Source organism: Cydia strobilella, chromosome 1 (genome assembly GCF_947568885.1).
Source record: "Cydia strobilella chromosome 1, ilCydStro3.1, whole genome shotgun sequence".
NCBI lineage: Eukaryota > Metazoa > Arthropoda > Insecta > Lepidoptera > Tortricidae > Cydia > Cydia strobilella.
The window spans coordinates 20,119,747-20,142,231 of record NC_086041.1 but is presented as its reverse complement, the minus strand read 5'-3'; the positions used below and the strand labels follow the sequence as shown (position 1 = coordinate 20,142,231).

Here is a 22,485-nt window from a genome sequence, read left to right as displayed (position 1 = left end):
TCACGGGTGACTCAGTCACCGATGTCAGTCAGCGATGTAATCGTCTTACGGTAGATGTCGCTTTACGCCACCCCAAAGGCGTGTATACATAAGGGAAGGAATGGAAAGATTTGCAAGGTTCTGGTAGGCTTCCGTAGCTCAATTGGTTAAGAGCAACGCGCGGATTGCGGAGGTTGCGGGTTCAAATCCGGCCGGAAGTGTAACGTTTTCCACTTTTTCCTTTAATATAAAATTTGGAGTATCGCTCGCAGACGTATCTGCATGTTAAAAAAATTGATTTTAGTATGGGTTAGCACATTGTTACTGGTGAATTCTCAATGCAACTTGAGACTCCGGTGCCGTTAAAAAGATGTAATCGTCTTACGGTAGATGTCGCTTTACGCCACCCCAAAGGCATGTATACGTAAGGGAAGGAATGTAAAGATTTGCAAGGTTCTGGTAGGCTTCCGTAGCTCAATTGATTAAGAGCAACGCACGGATTGCGGAGGTTGCGGATTCAAATCCTGCCGGAAGTGTAACTTTTTAACATCGTTCACAGTTACGAACAACTGACAGGTCGATATCGTCCGACGGACTGATAGTCAGTGGGCCCCTTAATGTGTTGATCAATGATTATTTCCATCGTTTTGAGTAGGAACGATGTTAGACTAATAGGTCTGAAGGATTTAGGTTGTGAATAGTCCTTTTTCCCTGCTTTTGGTATGAAGCGTACCTTGACCCTAGTCCATTCATCTGGTATAATTCCCCACGCGAAACTTGCTCGCAATATTTGGGCCAGATGCCAGGAGGAGGAGGAGGAGTTCCTGGCCTTGCTGTAAAAGCGCCGGAAATACTCCATCTTCTCCTGCCGATTTAAATGGTTTAAATTTAACCAATTTTGTTTGGTCTAAAAATGTTAGTTGCCAAATTTCAGTCGATATTGCTTGCCCTGTGGATTCGAGAATTCCTTTGGGCGCCTCTGAGAGGGGAAGTGGGTGCCTCTGAGCAAGTCCAGAGTTTCCTCTTCTGTGTTCGTAAATGTGCCATCTGGTCTTTTAACCCCAAACCTGCGCTGCCTGGCTTTTGGCGATGAGGAATGACTGCGGGCCGACTTCAAGGCGACTAGAAGAGTGAATTCTGTCATTTTGGTGATTATGGGCCTGTTCAATACAAAAATGTTTTCATCAGTAAAAAGACCTACATTTCCCAACTTTTTAGTAGCGGCTGCTTAATCAACCAATATCTCTCCAAGCGAACTTTTTTATCTTTATCCTCAAGGAGTTGTGCTTTACGTAGCTTATGCTTTCAAACAGACTGTAGTTTTCATTTTTAACTTATTTTGTACTAGTCAGTGTTGGCCGAACGTTAATTGCACTTAACCAGTAACCAGTACAAATTGAACCGTAAACTGTAACCGTCCGTTACGATTTACGGTTCAATTTGTACTGGTTAATGGTTAATTGCAATTAACGTTCGGCCAACACTGGTATTAGTTACGTGAGTACTTCATAAAAAAATTGAAAAAACTTTGTCAACGTATTTTTGGGACACCTGTATATTATAGTTGAAAATTAAACCGTTCTTAAGAAAAAGTCAGGTAAATATTTAGATTTCACATTTTACAGATAAATAACGTCATAAACAGAACTCTTTGTGTAAATACACCAAAATGATATAACTTTTGAATATATATACCGCCGAAGTAATTAAAAGTTTGATCTTTGCGATGTAAATATTTTACAAATCGGCTACTGCCTTAAGCTTAAGTCATGTTCAAATTAGGAATTTAAAAGTTAATTACGTGAATTCATTTTTAACCCAATATAGCAAGATGTAGTAAAGTTAAATTTTTTTTTACTTACATTTTCGTGACATTTGTACAACTCGCAATATACGTAAGCCCTAAAGCTGCAACATTGTTACTTACGTGATGATGATCACCTGATAACATATTTGACATATATTATTTTATTTTTTAACACTCCACATGTCATTAGATCGAACGCTGGTGGCCTAGCGGTAAGAGCGTGCGACTTTCAATCCGGAGGTCGCGGGTTCAAACCCCCGGCTCGTACCAATGAGTTTTTCGGAACTTATGTACGAAATATCATTTGATATTTATACCAATCGCTTTTCGGTGAAGGAAAACGTCGTGAGGAAACCGGACTAATCCTAACAAGGCCTAGTTTCCCCCTCTGGGTTGGAAGGTCAGATGGCAATCGCTTTCGTAAAAACTAGTGCCTACGCCAATTCTTAGGATTAGTTGTCAAGCGGACCCCAGGCTCCCATGAGCCGTGGCAAAATGCCGGGATAACGCGAGGAAGATGATGTCATTAGATCGAACGTAAGTTTCTCAAATTAAAAGGGTTCCGTTTTTGCAGTTTTGGCAAGGAAGCTAAGGAAGTAGAAAACATAGTTTTTGAAAATGGAAAGGATGGAGGGTTGAAATTGTTTTCCACGACAATTTTACAGCTAAAATAAATTTTGATAGCAACAGTTAGCGGACTAATAAGATTTTTATGTTGCAGTGGAATGTCATTTAATCCGGCCAAAAGTACGTCGAGCCATGCTCAGTATACGGCTCCGTAGGTATCTGTCCATTAAACTAGACAGATTTAAAGCAAGTTTTTTGTGGATACTATGAATATAAAACCAAAAGGAAGTATATTTTCAGCATTAATGTCCGTTCACTAAGAACAAATACTTTTGCTAAAACTGAAAGAGACGGCTTAACCGATCATGATCAAAATAGTTTGAAAGTCAGTATTAAGTTTCACTTTTATAGTTTTTCCGTGTTTTTGAACCAATGGTTCAACAGAAATTGTTTTTAAATTTTGGAGCGATTATTTTCGAAAATATTTAGGTACCTTATCAAAAATGATATTTAAGACCCCCTATTTCTTCTGAAAAACCTAGTTAGCTAACAGCAACCCACACCATGAAGTGCGCGGTGTAGTAGTACGAAGTACCCTAAACTTGTATTTTTTATGTAAGTTTTTTTTATCAATTATCAAGTACAACTTTGTCGGCGTAATTAATATTTATGCCCTGCAGTTTTCTAGTACTAATAAGTACTGAACTGAGCCGTGAACGGACAGACAGACAAACAAAGAGACAGACAGACAGACAGACATGGCGGAACTATAAGAGTTCCTATTTGATTACGGAAGCCCAATAAGTCATTTGTCACCAAACAGAAAACAAGAAAGTTTCCATTTTGGGAAATAGTCCATTACGTTCTTTTTCACAATATTTCACAATATTGTAAACTTTCCGTCTGTGCATATACCAAAAATACATTGTAAGGAAAAACGTCATTGCTAACAAACAATCGCATTCGCTATCCCATAACCGCGCTAGTGAAATTTTAAACAGTAAATTTTAACTTATTTTCATAGAAAAAGGGTTCCGAACATTTATTAGGACGATAAATTTAAAGAACATTATTTACTCAAAGCCTGGTCGACGTTAAAGACCGTTTAGGTAGGAAGCGGGCGCGGATGTACGGAATGAATTTATGTCTAGGGCGAGAGGTTTGATTTTGAATCGTTTTAAAATTTGAATATTTGTTTTGATGTCTTCATGTAGATTTCCTAAAGCAAGTGCTGAAGTACAAAATAATTAGTATCAAGCTTAAAAAATGGGTGCACTACATTTTTTATAATTACTTTTCACATATAATTGTTTGAAATATCGTTATTAAGAATAACGTAATACAAGGCATACTACTATAATACCTATTCAACGACATTCATAATGTTATTCTTGGTATAATGGTTATAGGGAACATTAACACTTCGTCTAATATATAGGGTTGCACAGATTAAGTGCCCTACTTTAAAATAGCCATCACACAAATCAAAGCTTATTATTGAAAGTAACGTAAAGTTATACAGGTAAAGTAAAGCTCATCATATAAATAGACGCCCTTAACAAAATTCCAACTCAGATAGCGGATTTTAATAAGTAGTTCTACCACCTACGGCTAAGGTAAATTAGGTGAGGTGAGTGATGAATGATTTTTTTTATTACTATACCTACCTAAGTTTGATTAAGTCTATAAAATAAATCTAATGGTATACCTACTCAAAAGTTTTTGATGAAAAATCCAAAAACTTTTCTTCGTAAAATCGCGCAAATACCCATTGACTGTTGAAGTGGACGAGTGCTCCGCCATTTTGCGATTCGCTGACAAGAGGATAATCGTTCTGGAGTTCCCCGCATTACTGGGATTAAAAGTATATATTCAAGTGCATAACACTTTGTATTTATATTTATATAGTATATGTACGGTATTTGATTTTAAAGTTAGCCTTCAGATTTTTGACCCATATGATATTTTGTGATGAGGCTTCAAATAGTTAAACTTGAATATGAGAACACTGTTTTTAATATTTCTATATTCAAAGTATTAATGTGTCTGATATCTTCTTAGACATTTATTAGAAACTACCTAATATAAGTAAAGTAAACAGGCTGACCCGTTGATGTGCTAGTAAGTCTCTCTTTCACTCAATTCACAAACCGCTTAAGATAAATCATTAAAGATGATGATAATCAGGCACGGAAGTGGGGCCGAGTTCTGAGTGTCAGTGTTTCGCAATTTAGTATGTACTGACTTGGCGATGGGCCAAACCGGACCTAAACTGAAACACGAAGAACACTGGTCATATATTTCAACGCGCACTAAAGTGATATCGTGTACCTAAGTAAATGTAAGAAGGTACATCGTGGTGAAATTTCGCATCTGGTTTGTGAATGTTTCAGTGTAGAAAATAAAGTAAAATATTATTCATTTCTCATGCTACTAAGGAACAAATCAAATAATTTTATGAAATATTTTGATTTGTGTTTTAAGTAGTCACACTACTATATATAATTTATAAACTGAAATAGATAGTCAGGTAATGGCCGGGTGGTCTAGTGTTCAGGACGTTAGCCGCGTAAGCTGAAGACGCGAGTTCGATTCCCGCCTCGGCCACCGGTGGACTTGGTCACTTTTTCTTTAGTGTATGATATGTATTTCAGTTTATGAGGGTCATCGTTGTTCTAAAAAGTGTGCAGTAATTCGTTTCTGCACTAGAGCATTTTACTTTCCAAGTACGGTTTTTTATCTTTTTTTTTACAATAAGCAATTGAAATTTGGTTTTAAATGGATTTTTTATAGAATTTCCATTTTGATATTTAACTCCCCATTCCATAAATAACGATACTTTTACCCAAATAGTTAATTGAAAGTACCCTCAAGAAATGCTATAAGAATTAAAAAAAACTCATGTATTTTACTTTCCTCGTAGGTATTCGAAATGAAAGAGGCATCATTTCAGCCTCGGACTTCATTTCAGCCTCGGACTATTGGCGCTTGAACGCAGTGAGACTACCTCGGCAGAAATGGATGTCTTTCATCCCTTGGTTAACAATCTACTATTAAAAATGCACATAAGTCTAAAGGTCACATAGTACGATCCTTAAAATTGGGACTATGCATGACAGCTGTGCCACCTAGAGCTAACATTATCTAATTAGGGATTTGTCAGATAACCAGGCCACATTAACTCTTTGTGTCACAGATTTTTGTTTATTATAATAAAAACTTATTTTTTGCATTTATTTATTGATTTGGGCTAATAATAGGAAAATCCATGACTTTTTTTCATTTTCTGTTTGAAGGGGGTGTTTTATAGGGTGGTCAGTAGGTGTAACCACCGTGAAACAAGTATACAGTCCTATTTGCAAAAATATTGTATTATATACAAAACAAAATCAATTAATACATAAGACCACGGTCTTATGCGTGCTTTAATTCACATCACGATGTGAATTAAAGCACGCATTTCCCTCTTTACACTAGCAAAGTGGTACCAGAGATAGATATAACTCCGTAATAGATGGATACAGTCTAAGAAAAAAACGTGCCTCGAAAAGAATAAGTCAGCTTTTACCTAAAGGTACCTTTTAAAACCTGAATATTTAACACTTTTTATTATATGTGAAACTATTTTTTACAAAAAAAAATCGAGTAACAAAAAACAATTGTGCCACGGTGGTTATCGCTGTTAACCACTTTGACTAAGTCCACTTCTACCAAAAGTTATAAATCTATATGTAAATATTTTTCACTTAAAATAAATGAATAAGTATATTTCATAATACGTATCACAAAACACAGCAAATAAAGGATTATTTATAATTTTTTACTTACCAGCAAAATCACACTTTCACATTTCCGTAAACGGCGGTTTTCGAATAAAAATTTAGTTCCACAAACAGCCGTCGAGCGAACTGCGAATGACATTGTTATCTAACTTAGGCCTTCTTGTTGACCACGTAATACGATACTTTGACCATAGATGACTCTGTTACTAAATAATCGGTCGATAAAAAGTGGTTATTGCAGATAACCACCAGAACGAAAAGAGTTAAAAATATCTTGCAATTAAACCAAACTGTGTGAAATGCGATGTTATTTTGTAGACTGATCATTGCCGAGGAAAATGCATTTGCATGGATGAGAATAATAGTAGTCTAATGACTGACACCTAGGACCAATAGGACCAAGCTAATTATTTTTTATTAGCTTTAAGTACCTTCCTATGTCATTACTCCAACCTATTTTCTATTTGTGTGTGCTAACGAATAAATTATTTCTATTCTATTCTATATTTTTTGTCTACCTTTTTAAAGTAAAACCGTTATTTTATTTCAACAATTGTTAGATTTTTATATAGTGCACTATGAAATCTACTAGTCTAGCCCTTTTATTTGATACACATATAGTTGCGAAAAAATAATATGTATGTAATGTGGAATTTTGTGGAGGCTGGCATCTTAAATTTACAATGATACTGAACATAATTGTGTTGTTATCAGCTAGAACTAGTCGTGGAGGCAGGAAGGCAGTAAAAATTCAATTACTAAATTCAATTACTAAATTTGCTATAGACCGGTATCAATCATCCCGGCGATAGCTAAAATATTCGAGCATGGCCTAAGTTCCCGTCTCTCTCAGTTCCTAAAAGAGACTAATAGTCTATCTGAGAGACAGTATGCGTACCGTGAGGGCCGATCCACTACATCTCTGTCCCGTGAACTGGTACGGCGCATAGTAGCTGCCAGAGAGAGTCAGCAGCAAGTCGCCGTCTTGTGCTGCGACCTCTCGAAGGCATTCGATGTGGCCGACCATGCAGTGCTTACAGGCAAGCTGCGCCACTACGGCATTCACGACAAATCGTTGTCCTTGTTCACGAGCCTACTCCAGAATATGACACAAGTTGTGGTAAGTGATGGTGGGAAAGTGAGGTCGGATCCATTGGGCGCACAGATGGGGGTTGCGCAAGGATCGTCAGTTTCAAATTTGCTTTTTTCGCTGCTCTTAAACGACCTGCCAGACGCTATAAAAGCCGGCGAGGTATTAATGTATGTTGACGACGTTGCTGCAATTGTTACTGCTCCAAATGTCGATGGCGTCGAGAAGGCGTTGAAAGAAGCAGCGGCGCAGCTTGCCCATTGGTTTAGGACCAATGGCTTGGCTCTTAACCTACGGAAGACGCAATTTCATGCAATCTGATTTATCAGGTCGTCAGGCAGCGCCGCTAGCAATAAGAATCGAAGAAACGCTACTCGATCAAACTACTAGCACAGCTTTCCTGGGCTTTGAAATAGACTCGGGCTTGAAGTGGGATCGTCATGTTGACAAACTGTGCGGCAAAGTAGGCAGCGCGTGTTTCGCCCTAAGTCAAGTCATCAAGTCTGTGACTCCGGAGGTAGCCTGTACATGCTATTTTGCTACAGTCCACTCTCTAATACAGTACGGGGCGGAGCTCTGGGGGCGCTGCGCTGAGTGGGAGAGAGTTTTTCGCCTCCAGAAACGTGCCATACGCATCATCTCACGAGTGCCGCTAGATGCTCCGGCGAAGCTACTGTTCAAAAAACTAGGCATTCTAACATTACCCGCAGTAGTAATTATGCAAGTGGCTGTGTACGTGCGTGAACACCTTACGTCCTATAAAACGAACGCAATGGTACACGAGTACAATATGCGAAACGCACACAAGCTCGTGGGTATTAGCCGGAAAATTGCGAAGTCCTCCAAGCTAACTCACGTGATGGGCCTAACGGTCTACAACAAGTTGCCAAGCATTGTCACTGAGTCTACAAGTCTGCATAGCTTTAAACGCCGTCTAAAACACTGGCTTATTGAGCGCTCGTTCTATAATTACAATGAATTTTTAATGTATAAGGGCAGCTAGTCCCTTTACGCTTCTAACTAGATACATATAGTTATATATTAATCATGCTGAATTTTATTATTTTTATATTGCTATTATGGATGTTATAATAATTTCAATGAATTTGTGACTTTTCTATTTATGTACTTAATGAATTATTGTAATTTTTAATGTAAGTTATTTTACTGTTATTTTAATATGATATAACTTAATCGATGAACTTTACTGTATAGTAATTTGATGTTATTTAGCAACTGACTTGTAAATTGGCTTTATAAAATAAATGACTATGACTATGACTATGACCCAAAAAACAACAAACAGTTGCTATAGGGGAGGCAGACGATGTCGCGGGTAGTTCCTAGTCTTTAAGTTAGGCGCTGAATCGTAATGAAACAACAGCTGTAAGGTGAATACACAGGCGGTGTAGCCTGAATTGTCCCTTTGATCATACCGTCCTACCCTCACCTGATCGTATTTCAAGCATGTTTTACCTTCATACATGACTGTGCAATTAGGGTACGGGTAAAATACTTTGTCAACGTGTGAGTATGTTTTGATTGGTGTTTGTGTTTTGCAACATACTACAAGCTCTTGTAGAATTATGTACAACTAGCTGTTGCCTGCGACTTCGTACGCATGGATTTGTATGTTGGTGGTTATATATTTTACATGAGCATAGAACGGGGGATGAATTTTCAAAAACGCTAAAATCACTTTTTTTTACTCTTTTAACGATATACATTTTTACGAAGTTTCTAATTTCTAGCTTAAAATAAATTTTGAAATTTCAACCCCTTTTCAACCCCTTTAAGGGGTGTATTTTTAGAATCGCTGAAATTACTTTTCTTCTATACTAATAATATACCTTTATACAAAGATTGTCCCGCGAAGAGAGAGTCCCGCACACAATAAAATGTTTGATATCCATACAAACTTTCAACCCCCTTTTCACCACCTTGGGGGATGAATTTTTAAAACGCTGAAATTCATTTTCTTGTTTTTGACAATAATACCTTTGTGCAAAGTTTCAAGTTCCTAGCTTATAATAATTTGAATTTGAACCCCAAGACAAACTTTCATCCCCTTTTTAACCCCCGTAGGGGTTACATTTCCAAAAACAACAAAAATACAAAGCCTTAAAGGCGGTTCCCTGAGCCAGAAGGTGAAAAATCTCCTTATATGATCATGTTTTTCTAAGAGGCGTTGATATTCGTAAACGTGGAAAAAATATATGTAATTCTTGACTACATTATCTTTAATAACATAGCTTCGGATACACGAATTATGACACTTCGCTCGATACAGTTAATTCCCAAAGTAACCTCTAACTCGGACTTTTAATCCAACTTTACTGTGTTATTTATTACGTGATACTATAAACAAATAAATAGTAATTTCATAGCTTTCGAATTTCGATATTGTAAGGTAACGTTTTTAAAATAAATAAAAATCGACAAAATTCGATCAAAATTGACACTTGGCGCGCATCCTGTTCTTTCTTGCGAAATGTGACAGTGACAGCGGAAAACCAAATGGAAATTTTAATTCTTGGTTATATATTATCGTGATTGTCGTTAGACGCGAACACGGCTGGATTCTGATAAACTATCCTTCAGAAAAGGGAGTAAAAATTAATAAAATATTTACTTATTACTTTACTTTATTAATAGTTTCATTATATGAACCTACTTTATTAGAACATTAAACTATCACCAGCAATTTAGTTCTCCAACAAGTCTGTACTTCAGCTAATACCCTTCAAACTTAGGGTACTTTTCAGTAACACACTTTTGACTGCCATACAACGAGTAGATTTGGTAAAACATGTACAGTAACAATGTTGGCAGTCTAATACACATGAATTGTATATCTATTATTATATTATTAATTATGTAAAAAAAATGGATAAAAACCACAGGGCGCGTGTTTTTAGGGTGTTTTTAGGGTTCCGTACCTTAAAAGGAAAAAAACGGAACCCTTATAGGATCACTCATGCGTCTGTCTGTCTGTCTGTCCGTCTGTCACAGCCTATTTTCTCCGGAACTACTGGACCAGTTAAGTTGAAATTTGGTATACATAATATATGTAAGTTTGTGACCCAAAGACGGACATGTAACGTAAATAAATAAATTAGGGTTCCGTACCTCAAAAGGAAAAACCGGAACCCTTATAGGATCACTCGTGCGTCTGTCTGTCTGTCTGCCCGTCTGTCACAGCCTTTTTTCTCCGAAACTACTGGACCAATTAAGTTGAAATTTGGTATACATATGTAAGTTTGTGACCCAAAGACGGACATGTAACGTAAACAAATGAATGTTAAACATCAGGTCCACTTCTGGGGGGGGGGTTAATGACAAATTTAAAAATAGTAGATTGTACAATAAGGGCACAAAGCGATCCATCCAACACGAGGCAATTTATTGGTCCGAGCGTCAGCGAGGACCAATATAACCGAGGATAAAAATAGGCGTTTGTGCCTGAGTTATACACACTGCTTTTCACTTCGATTGTGAGTAAAATAAAACAATGGCAAACAAATAAAAATTACTTTTTGAATTTCGATAGGCAAAGACAAAGTATGAGATGTTGAATAAACGGAAATTAATATAACGTACTTTTGTAGCCAAATATTGAGCATCGGGAGTGGTGTTTAAGAATGTTTCCACATGGTTTGCCGTGAGAACCTTTGATTTTTTGGTTTTGTGCTCATTAGAAAGTCTTTTCAAAAAACAAGTAAGTTTCACATATGATTTTATATTCACGTCATTTTTCACCTGCAACGTACTCTTAAGCATAGAGTACACACTCCATAATGTAGGCGGCTTCAATTTCTTGGACAATTCGTCGAAATATGTTAAGAAAACACCTTCCGAGAAAGTATCGACTAGTTTTTCGGCTCTCCAACTCATGAAATTTTCGTATACAGTAAGATATTTTTGTTTGGATTTCTGCGGCAATAACTGCTCAATAACATTTTTCGCTTTCCTTTCCATTAAAGTATTAGGCGAAACTGTAATTTCCTCCTCACTCGACGACATTATTAAAAATAACAATCGTAAAACAGCAACAAATTGCAAAGCCGCAACAAGAGCTTCCCGCCAACATTCATTTTTTTTCTTTTTTTTTTTTTTTTTTTAACACGTGATATTTACCTTAAGCTCACTTCACACTCGTGCGCGAATCGCGGCGCAAAGCCGCGAACGCGAGTGTGGTGTCGATTTCGCTGATTAGCGAACTGTTTACACTCGCGTTCGTGGCTTCGCGCCGCAATTCGTGTGGAGGGAGCTTTAAGTCTTTATTCATACTCCAAATTATAACTACATTTTGTAGTTTATTTCTATAATAACTATGCTGTATTGTAAGATTTTAATGATTTAGTAATATCATAGAGTAACTTATACTAGAGCGGTACTGTCATAGTAAATTTTGTAACCCCAGTAAATTCACTGCCATCTGTCGACACACTTTAAAACTAAAAATGAAAATTTATAAAAATACGATAAAATGTATTTAAATATACATAAATGTTTTTTTAATTGCATTAATTATTTTTATGATTTTGACCGATGTTCTTTCACTGATATGCGTTAAAATTGTTAAATAACAAACGAAACCGTCAACGCCATCTATACGACAGTAGGCCAAAGCTAGTAGCGCCCTCTGAACGAGAATCAAATTTTCTTGATTTTCGAGGCACGTTTTTTCCTTAGACTGTATCCATCGATTACGGAGTTATATCTATCTTTGGTAATATTTAAAACACTAAATATTAAAAAAACGGGCCAAATTAAGTGGAATAATAATATTATCCGATTATGTTTTATTGTGTACTATGGCAGTGATTTGATTGTCTTAGTCTTTAAAAAAATATTACTTTGTGTACTAGAGCATAAAAGTAGCATTTTGTGCAGCCTACATCTAGCACAAAGGAGAACTTTACGAGCATGAGAAGTGAAAATGAAGTTTTTCTAACTATATCGTGTTACATATCCAATGAAAGAGCTCATTGTGAGAATGTCAAGTATATTTTTTTATAATTTTAGGATAAACAGTTTAGAAGTTATTCAAGAAAATAGGCAAAAAATTACCATCCCCCCCCCTTTATCTCCGAAACTATTCGGTCTAAAATTTTGAAACAAATACACAAAATTGTTCTTTACCTATAGATCACAGGAAATCCTATTAGAAATGTGCAGTCAAGCGTGAGTCGGACTTAATTACTTAGTTTTTGATCCGACCCCTACGGTTTTTTTAAAGACTCACGTTTCACGTAAAAAATACATTGTTTAAATTGTGTAATATACGGAATCCTTGGAATGCGTGTCCGACTCGCACTTGGCCGGTTTTTTTTATAATACCCGGATTTGTCAGCCCCTTTGGGTCTTTGAAATTGATACTTCTTTTTTTTACTGAGTATATATATTCATCAGCTACTACATGCAACACAATTGTTTCTCTTTACTCCTCCTAGTATACTACCTATCAATGCGCGTGAATATACTCGTACATACAAGAGACAATAGTACTGATAGTTTATATGGAGCAACGGTTGAGAGGCTTCACAATAGGCAAGTAGAGCGTTTGCTGACACCATTCATGTGGGCTAGTCTACTTAAGATATAGCCGTTCTGTAGTACCTATAGTCACTGATTATATTATATATTGCAGTGTTCAGTTGGTGACACCGCGACATGCTTTAGCAGCTTTTCGTGGGAGCTTTCGATACATGGCCAGCCGCTGCTGGAACAATATACCTCCCCCCCCTCAGGAACCTACAAAGTATCATAAGTTTTAAAGCCAAACTTAAACTATGTATACTTCAACACCAGCGGCAGCAGGAAGTTTTTAGAAATGACACAAGTTTCATCTACTGTAATATAATTTTAGTCAAATAGTTATGTGCTTACTATAATGTTATATGCTTTACCAGCGAGCAAATCAATAAGCAAATAATATATCTGTTTTATATCCTATCCTCACAGACGCTCAAAGCGTCCGTATCATCATTTTCATCATTTCCACTTCGTTTATTATTTGTTTTACGTTGTATGTTTGTATTTCATCTTGTTTGTAGTGTTATCGAGTTTATTTCATGTAATTTTCACAAAAACGATTACGTATTATATTAATTTAAGGTGGTTCGATTTTCATACAAAATTCAATCTGCTTTAATTAAGGCACTACACACTATTACTACACAAATATTTGCTCATTTATCTACTTTCGAGTATTCGTTTGCGCTAAATTAGTAGAAAAACTTTGTTTCATACAGAAATCATACATAAATCAACGCAATATTTTCATCAATTTTACGTATGTGTGTGTCACAAATGTCGTGTACATATACGCTGCGACGTTGCCACTCTATGCCTCGGCGGCTGGGCTGGCATCGGCGCGAATTTGTATTCCCGTCATTTTTATTCCAGTTTTTGTTGACACTGAATACTTGACAGGTACTTGATAGACATCAAAACGTGATCAAAACTACCTCATGTTTATTATGTGACTTGTAAATTTTATTTGTTTGTGGATTGAAAATGATTGCAACGTCCAAATCAAATTACAAAAACCACCGGTATTCTGGTCCGCGTAAATCCAGAAAAAGAGTTTACGCTCAATTGAAGCTTAATTATGGTGGTGAAGTGTCGTAAGTTACAGTTTCATTCGTTCCTTGTACTTTGTAATTTTCTCGTGCCCATCTTTGAGAAAATAATTCTTACTACTTCCGTAATCTTGTTTATAAGAAAAAACTTTTCTTTTGCCAGTCGTGTAGATGTATGGCGTAAAAAGAGAAAAATAGAAATACCTCAAAATGAAGCAGCTGAAAGTGCAGGGTAAGTTTTAATTTCTAATTGCACTTTAGCTTCCTGTTAGGTACACACCTAGATTCAGATGTGATATAATAATCTTCAACTTCTTTTCCAGACAAAATATTGTGAAAACTTATAGTAGGCAAGTGCCAGTCGTACATCTAGAGGCTACTTTTGATGCAAAATCTAATCAGCCATCAACTAGTACTAATAGTTCTGAAACTAAGGCTTTGAAAATAAACTGGCCAGTAACTGATCTAACTTTGGCATGCCATGAATTGACTATTGAGAAAAGTGTTGATAATAACTTGATTGGTCTGACTGGGAACAGAATTGTTGACATCCAACACGTCCTTCACTGGGCATTTGCTCTGGAAAAGCACACAAAAACTTGCGCAAATAGTACCATTGAATTTGTCAGAGAGCTGCGGAAAGGCTTCAACAGTATATTCATTTTTAAATGCAGCATGTGTGATAAAGAATTTAGAGAGAGCAATGAGAATAGTGATGGTGAAAAACTAAACACTGGCTTTGTGTGGGGAACTGTAACAGGTGGGGGTTATTATACACAAGCGTCTCACTTAACTAATGTAATGGATATCCCTACAATGGGTCCTACAAAATTTAGGAAGATAGAAAAATCACTGGGACATACATGGAAAGATCAATTGACAGAAGAAATAAAGAAAATAGGACAACAAGAGAGAGCTATAGCTATTGAAAAAGGCCAAATTACTGACGATGGCATTCCATACATAGAAGTTGAAGTAGATGGTGGGTGGGCCAAGAGGAGCTACGGTCATAACTATAACTCAGCATCTGGTATGGTAAGTGACTAAATTATATTGTTATTTTTTTATTATTTATTTTGAAAATTCAGTATTTATTTTCTAGTTTACTTGGTTTTAGGCTTGCATCATTGGGAAAAACACGAGGAAGTGCTTGTATATTGGCATAAAAAACAAATATTGTTATCATTGTCATTTATACGAGAAAGACAAAAAGGATGTGCCCCCACACAAATGTTTCAAAAATTACCAGGGATCATCAACTGGTATGGAGGCAGAAATATTAGTGGAGGGCTTTCAGAAGTCAGAAGAAATGCATGGTGTACAATATCTTTCATTTATTGGAGATGGCGATTCCTCTGTTTTCGCTCAATTGAAAGAAAAAGTGTCATATGGTCAAAAAATACGGAAAACAGAGTGCAAAAACTATGTTATAAAAAATTATACAAGTGGACTTTATAAGGTATTTTTCTTATATTATCAATGATAATTCCTAAATATATTGTATCATATAATCGAATGGATCTGACGTCCGATTTTCAATCCGGAGGTCGCGGGTTCATATCCTGGCTCGTATCAATGAGTTTATATGAAGTCCCTCTATCCGCATTGGGCTAGCGTGGGGAGTATAGCCCAAGCCCTCTCGCGCAGAGGAGGCCTGTGCCCCGCAGTGGGATGTATACAGGCTGAATTATTATTATTAATAAAATACATAATCCCTACTAATACTATTTCAGATACTGGCTAATACCAAATTACCTTTGTACGGTCGCAAAATGTTAAAAGCCAGGTTGTCAAAACTAACTGTAATTTCGAGAATGATAATCTTGCATCATGCCGAAAATAGATTGGCCATGAGAAATGACCTGCAGCATGGCCCTTCACATGTGTTTGGTGAACATGAAAAATGCCAAGATTATTTTTGCAAATTCACTGCAACTGGCGAGCAAGATGAAAATTATGTCACCAGTATGAAGAAACAGGCTCCTGCCGTTTGGGCACTTATTGTTGCTGCAAATGAATCTGTAATCGCTAAAACAAATCGGTTGTCAAATGATACAACCAATCATGTTGAAAACTTTATGAGTATTATAAGTAAATTCAACTGTGGTAAGCGGCTCAATCTTCACACAGGTGGATCTTATCAGCGTAGAGTGATGGTTGCAGGTAGGTAGTTATTACTAGAAGTTTTGCGCAATTCCTAAAGATAGAAAATAATAATAGTGTTATGACTACACATGCAGAGGCTCAATTTCAAATATTTATATATATTTTTACAGGCCTCTCGCAAGTAACTGGTCAAACTTGGCATAACCCTGCGTGGCGAAAACATACTAACAGTTCGCCAGGCAAAACTTTTAGGAAATATATTGGCCAGAGTGAAAGGACTAAGGCGCGGAGGAAACTCTACAAACGCAGGCGACTTTTTCATGCCAAGCCACCTCAGCCCGATAAAAATTATGGTCCTGAAGCTCAAGACACAGCAGACCCAGTAAATCATGATGACCTAAAAAAAATGTGTGCTGATAAGTTGCCTGAATTCAACAAAACTGCTGACGAAATCAAGGCTATAGAAGAAAGCACTATAGGTCAACATGAAAATGATCTGTACAATATGTATAGGAGTGACAGGTTGACAGCAAGTCAATTTGGATTGGTTAGTGCCTTTGTCATTTTTATGAAGGTACTTGATGATGATGATCTCCTAGACCCTTTGTCATATTTGTTTTGTTTTAGATATGTAAGCGAAGAAAAACTACGCCGTCTCACAACCATGTCAAACAAGTGCTTTACAAAAGCAACATTTTGACAAAAGACATGCTTTATGGACAACAAAACGAATCTGTGGCGAGGACGTACTTTATAGAAAATTACAAAAAGACAGTTCGTCAAGCTGGACTATACATTGATGCTGAATTTGGTTTTGTGGGCGCCAGCCCTGATGGTAGGATAATAAGCAGTGACAATACCTATATCTTATATACCTATATGTAATTATGTATTACTGTTTTGGATGCCGAATAGTCAATGTGTCACTAACTCTAGGTTTTTTTAGGTATTGTGCAAAATGAAGAGGCCATCTTAGAAATAAAATGTTTTCCTTCATTGGCCAGAAGAAATCAGAGCATCCTTACTGCAGTAAAAGAAAATAAAAACTTTCCTGTGATTGAAAATAAAGGACTTTTGTCCATGAATGAAAAGCACAATTATTACTACCAGGTAATTAAATAATAACTTTATTAGAATCCATATTGTTGCATCAATTACTTCCTATAACATTAGAGATGATATCATGATATTATTTTTCTTTTAGGTACAGGGACAACTACGCGTCACAAATATGAAAAAATGTTATTTCATTTGTTATGTAAATCCGTCTACACCAATAACTGTGATCGAAGTCTACAAAAATGACCAATTCATAAAAAATATGATCCAGAAGCTAGTTCACTTTTATAAAAACTATATTTTGCCAGAGATCGTACTTAGGCGAATACCTAAGGGAGCTAAAAGTATTGATCTAGAATAATTGGATAGTTGAATTTTTTTTAAATAGTATCTGTTGATCAGGTTTGTTTTGAGGATCTAATGTCTGTATGGGTCGCAATACAAAAGTCACAAATGATGGTCAAAGTCTGGCACCCGCACTTTACTGACGAAACGCTCTAAAAAAATGGCAACACATCGTGACGTCACGCCGTTTCGATGTATGGAAAACAAGGAATTTGCTATTTTGTCGGTGAAATGTTGCGTTTATGTACATATTGTTGCTTTACATTTTTTTTTATAAAATGTAAGGAATCGAATGGTACCGTTATTTTTTTCCTATTTGAAAGTTTAAAAAAGTTAAGTTTTTTTTTATTATTCCCATATATTTTTTAAGTTTCCAATTTATTGTGATAAATTGCTAATTTTCTATATATTTAACTAGATTTAGTTATAAAATTCAAAATATCGGCAAATCAATAATATAAATATACTTACATGATAAATATCCCTTTTCACCTCAGCAGCTCAAACAAGCCTAATGACGAAAGTGCGACTTTCCTCACTCCAGGGAGTGAAACAAAGTAGCTTTTTAATTTAGTGAAGGCCATGAACTGACACTTCATACTCCTATTACTTTTTTTTCTCTGTATTATTCTGTGTAATTCGAAATACATTTTAACCTTTAATATGTTCTCACTACTGAGGTGAAAAATTATATGTGCAACACGAGAGCAAAGTTATTTTACATCTCGTGTTTTTGAGTCCCTCGCTACTCTCAAGATTCTAACTTAGAATCACTCGCTTCGCTCGTGATTCAATTATAGAATTTTTCTCTTTCTTAGGATTAAAAAAAACACTCGCAAGAAAAACCACTTTCCTCTCTTGTTGCACAAATAACTATTTTATATAATTGTTATAATTAGAAGGCCATGCAAATGTTGTAAGTCACTGTACTGGAATTCAAAATAAAAAGATTTAAAAAATGTTGTAATTTTATTTTACAATTCCTATTTTATAAGAGGCTAGGCAGGAAGGGATTGCTTTACTGGTAGAACAAACTATTACCCCCTTTTCACACCCTTAAAGGATGATTTCTGGGATAAAAACTACCCTATGTCCGTCCCCGGGACTCAAACTATCACTATACCAAATTTCAACTAAATCGGTTCAATTTATAATATTAGTAGGGATTGTAGGATTTATTTATTTATAATGTTAGTATGGGTATACAAGAATTGCTCGTTTAAAAGTATAAGAAAGATAACACAAAAAGGACAAATAAAAACAAAAAAAAGTACCTACTCGTCCCAGTCTTGAACCCGAATCCTCTTGCACGTATTTCCACGAACATACTGCAACGCCATTACAGTATACTTACGCTCCGTGAAATCTTCTACTACAAGGATCACGGAAACACTGTTTGCATGTGTGAGTAATAGTAGGAAATAGCATGACAGAAACACTCTGTCGACTTTAAAAGTATTTTTTGCACTAATGAAGTATTCAATGTTTATTATAATAGTTCAATATTTATGTAAAGATTGCGCTAAACATACTTTTAAGTATACAGATACCAAGACTATTCCACAAAAAAATAAAACCTAAAAATTTGCGAAAGTGGGGCCATCTAGCGGGGTTTAAGCTTTGAGTAACCTAGTCGAACCACCTTAATAGGAAATTCATCTAACAACACTTGTACGGCATGGCCTTATAAGTCATCATGACATTTAAGCGCAGGCGCAGGGACGTCACTGCAAAGTGGATGCGTTCGGTGATAGATAAGGCCGTGTTGTACGGTTGCGTTCGTGGCCCACAAATGGTCTCGCCGGAAGACCAGCGCTGACTTTAAGGTTAGCATTATGCTGAGGCGGGACCATTTTGTGGTAAACTAGGTATATGCTTTTTTGTTTTAAATATACTTTTTCTTTGCAATACGTTTGTATGAAATGTAGTTTACCATGAATAAATGAATTCTATTCTATTCTATTAGGTAGCGCGCAGATTTTGACCATATTCGATTAATTTATTTATATCTGAGTAAGATATTACGAGTAGCAAAAGATCTATCATCCCTACTAATATTATAAATGTGAAAGTATTAACATTATTATTTACAACGACGGGACTTAATCGCGTAATATAAGTATTAAACCCACCTCCGACGTTTCGAGGACGGCGTTGTCCCCGTGGTCTCGGAGAAGACCGTCGTTGTAAATAATGATGGGTAAAAATCGTGAAAGTTTAAATCAGTGTTGTTGTATTAACATTTAAAACTTTCGCGTTTCGAACACATATTAAATCATATTTACAATCTATCGCGAATTTATTTTGTTACCTTTATTTACCGACGTTTCGACACTTTCGATACAGGTTTCACTGGTCGTGGTCGCGGCTAAATTGTAAATGTTGTAAAAGTGATTTAAATGTGAAAGTAATAGTACATTGTAATACAAGTATGCTAAGTCGGTCATTACACTCGAGGCGATATTGTGCGCGCGAGCTGTAAGCGAGCGCGCAATAAGAAAGCCGATGTGTGTAATGACCAATGAACACGCGTTTCATACGACGTTTTTCAACACACTTGCGAGGAAAAAAAAAGAACTTTCATATTAATCAAATTTCAATTGTTAAAACAGTAAAAGTCTGAAATCTGTCATACTGCCGGCCGCCTCTCGCCCCGGCCGCGGGCGGGCCGGCCGGGCCGCGACAGCCGCCAGTCCCCGTGGTAAAATCTATCTCGACCAATTAAATTAAAATTAAATTAAATTAAATTATCGTTTATTTCGAGCTCATGACTCATAAAATGTTAGTACTTACAATAAAACTTAAAAAACTATGTTAGTGACAGTAATAATTTACTGCACTGTTACTGGGCTTGTGAAGCCCATAACAGTGCATTATGTACGGACAATCCATTCTATCCGCAATCATAGAGAATTAAAGAAGGCTCCATTTTTATGCATATTATTAGCAATCAGTTACCTTCTTAACTTAGTCGGATAATATAATGAAAAAGCACGAGTGTTATAATACTGAAAAAGCATCTAGGATTATGAGCCAAAAATCGGTGGAATAAAAACGTCGTTTTGAGCAAGTGTGTTGAAATAGTACATTATGATACAAGTGTGCTAAGTTGGTCATCACACACGAGGCGATATTGTGCGCGCGAGCTGTAAGCGAGCGCGCAATAAGAAAGCCGATGTGTGTAATGACCAATGCACATGCGTTTCATACGACGTTTTTCAACACACTTGCGAGAAAAAAAAGAAACTCATATTAATCAAATTTTAATAGTTAAAACAGTTAGTATTGTGTGTTGCATCTGTCATACTGCCGGCCGCCCCTCGCCCCTCGCCCCGGCCGCGGGCGGAGCGGCGGGCGGGCCGGCCGGGCCGCGCACTGCGCAGGCGGTCGGGCGCGCCGGTGCCGGTGCCCGCCAGTCCGACCAATTAAAGAAGGCTCCCTTTCCATGCATATTATTAGCAATCAGTTACCTTCTTAACTCAGTCGGATAATATAATGAAAAAGCACGAGTGGAATAATACACTGAAAGAGCACGCGTGTTTAATATCTAGGATTATGAGCCAAAAATCGGTGGAATAAAAACGTCGTTTTGAGCAAGTATGTTGAAAAGTCAGTTATCAATCTGTTCACTCTCAATAGGAAATACAATTACACATTATTATTACATATTATATTGTTCATGTATTGATACAAGTATTATTTATATACGTATATTGGTATTTCTATAGCAATATGTCTATATATATATATATATATATATATATATATATATATATATATATATATATATGTGTGTAGTAATATAATTTGTGCAACATTGTTGGCAGACTGGTAGAAAATGTCTTAAGGTATTAAGTCCGCCATTTGTACTTATTTTTTATTGTGCAATAAATAAATAATGAACTACGAACAAGATCAAAATATTACTTTGTATTATATGAGAACACGATTTCAGTTTTTTTTGTGAGCTTCAAGTTTTCCCTGCAGGATTTCTTAATCCGTTCCGTTTCATTTCGTAATAGTAATAAGAGGTGCGAAGGTGCGTTTCAATCAAATACGCTCCGGTTTGTTCTGGGCCCGTGCTCAACAAAATCGACGGTCTCCTTTGAGTATTCAACTCAAGTACCGAGTAAGTATTTAACATTCTTGTTTGAAATTTCTTAATTGCCAAAGTTAATTTGCCACACCAGACTTGATTGAATTTCATTTATTGGAATTTCATTTTACCAACTCTTGTTATTTCTAGATAATTGAGAACATCGAGTCAGACTGTTAAATAGTAGCAAAGAGGATATTATAAGATAGAGCGGTACTGTCATAGTAGATTTTGTAACCACAGTAAATTCACTGCCATCTATCGACACACTTTGAAACTAAAAATGAAGATTTATAAAAATACGATAAAATGTATTTAAATATGGATAAATGTTTTTTTTTTATTTGCATTAATTATTTTTTCAACACACTTGTTCAAAACTACGTTTTTATTCCACCGATTTTTGGCTCATAATCCTAGATATTAAACACGCGCGCTCTTTCAGTGTATTATTCCACTCGTGCTTTTTCATTTTATTATCCGACTGAGTTAAGAAGGTAACTGATTGCTAATAATATGCATGGAAAGGGAGCCTTCTTTAATTGGTCGGACTGGCGGGCACCGGCGCGCCCACCTGCGCGGTGCGCGGCCCGGCCGGCCCGCCCGCCGCGCCGCCCGCGGCCGGGGCGAGGGGCAGCCGGCAGTATGACAGATTCAACACACAATACTAACTGTTTTAACTATTAAAATTTGATTAATATGAGTTTCTTTTTTTTTCTCGCAAGTGTGTTGAAAAACGTCGTATGAAACGCGTGTGCATTGGTCATTACACACCTCGGCTTTCTTATTGCGCCTACACAATATCGCCTCGTGTGTAATGACCAACTTAGTACACTTGTATCATAATGTACTATTATGATTTTGACCCATGTTCTTTCACTGATATGCGTTAAAATTGTTAAATAACAAACGAAACCGTCAACACCATCTATACGACAGTAGGCCAAAGCTAGTAGCGCCCTCTGATCGAGAATCAAATTTTCTTGATTTTCGAGGCACGTTTTTTCCTTAGACTGTATCTATCTATTACGGAGTTATATCTATATTTGATAGTAGTGAGTAATGAC

General features: G+C 36.5%; 1 protein-coding gene across 1 annotated transcript; it reads left to right on the top strand.

The window, feature by feature from the left end:
* The first annotated feature begins 13,915 nt into the window (after positions 1-13,915).
* Positions 13,916-17,338, top strand: LOC134743698 (uncharacterized). Its single transcript, XM_063677640.1, has 8 exons — positions 13,916-14,044; positions 14,136-14,847; positions 14,930-15,271; positions 15,546-15,975; positions 16,089-16,465; positions 16,546-16,753; positions 16,865-17,028; positions 17,123-17,338. The coding sequence occupies exons 2-8, from the start codon at positions 14,488-14,490 to the stop codon at positions 17,336-17,338; spliced, it is 2,097 nt and encodes a 698-aa protein (XP_063533710.1). The 5' UTR covers positions 13,916-14,044; positions 14,136-14,487.
* Positions 17,339-22,485: the final 5,147 nt, after the last annotated feature.

What these genes read in the sequence shown, in the direction of transcription:
- LOC134743698 (XM_063677640.1), top strand. Translation starts at nt 14,488, where the DNA reads ATGTGTGATAAAGAATTTAGAGAGAGCAATGAGAATAGTGATGGTGAA. An exon ending in ATAACTCAGCATCTGGTATG is followed by an intron (nt 14,848 to 14,929) that starts GTAAGTGACTAA and finishes ACTTGGTTTTAG; the next exon opens with GCTTGCATCATTGGGAAAAA. An exon ending in GCGTAGAGTGATGGTTGCAG is followed by an intron (nt 15,976 to 16,088) that starts GTAGGTAGTTAT and finishes ATATTTTTACAG; the next exon opens with GCCTCTCGCAAGTAACTGGT.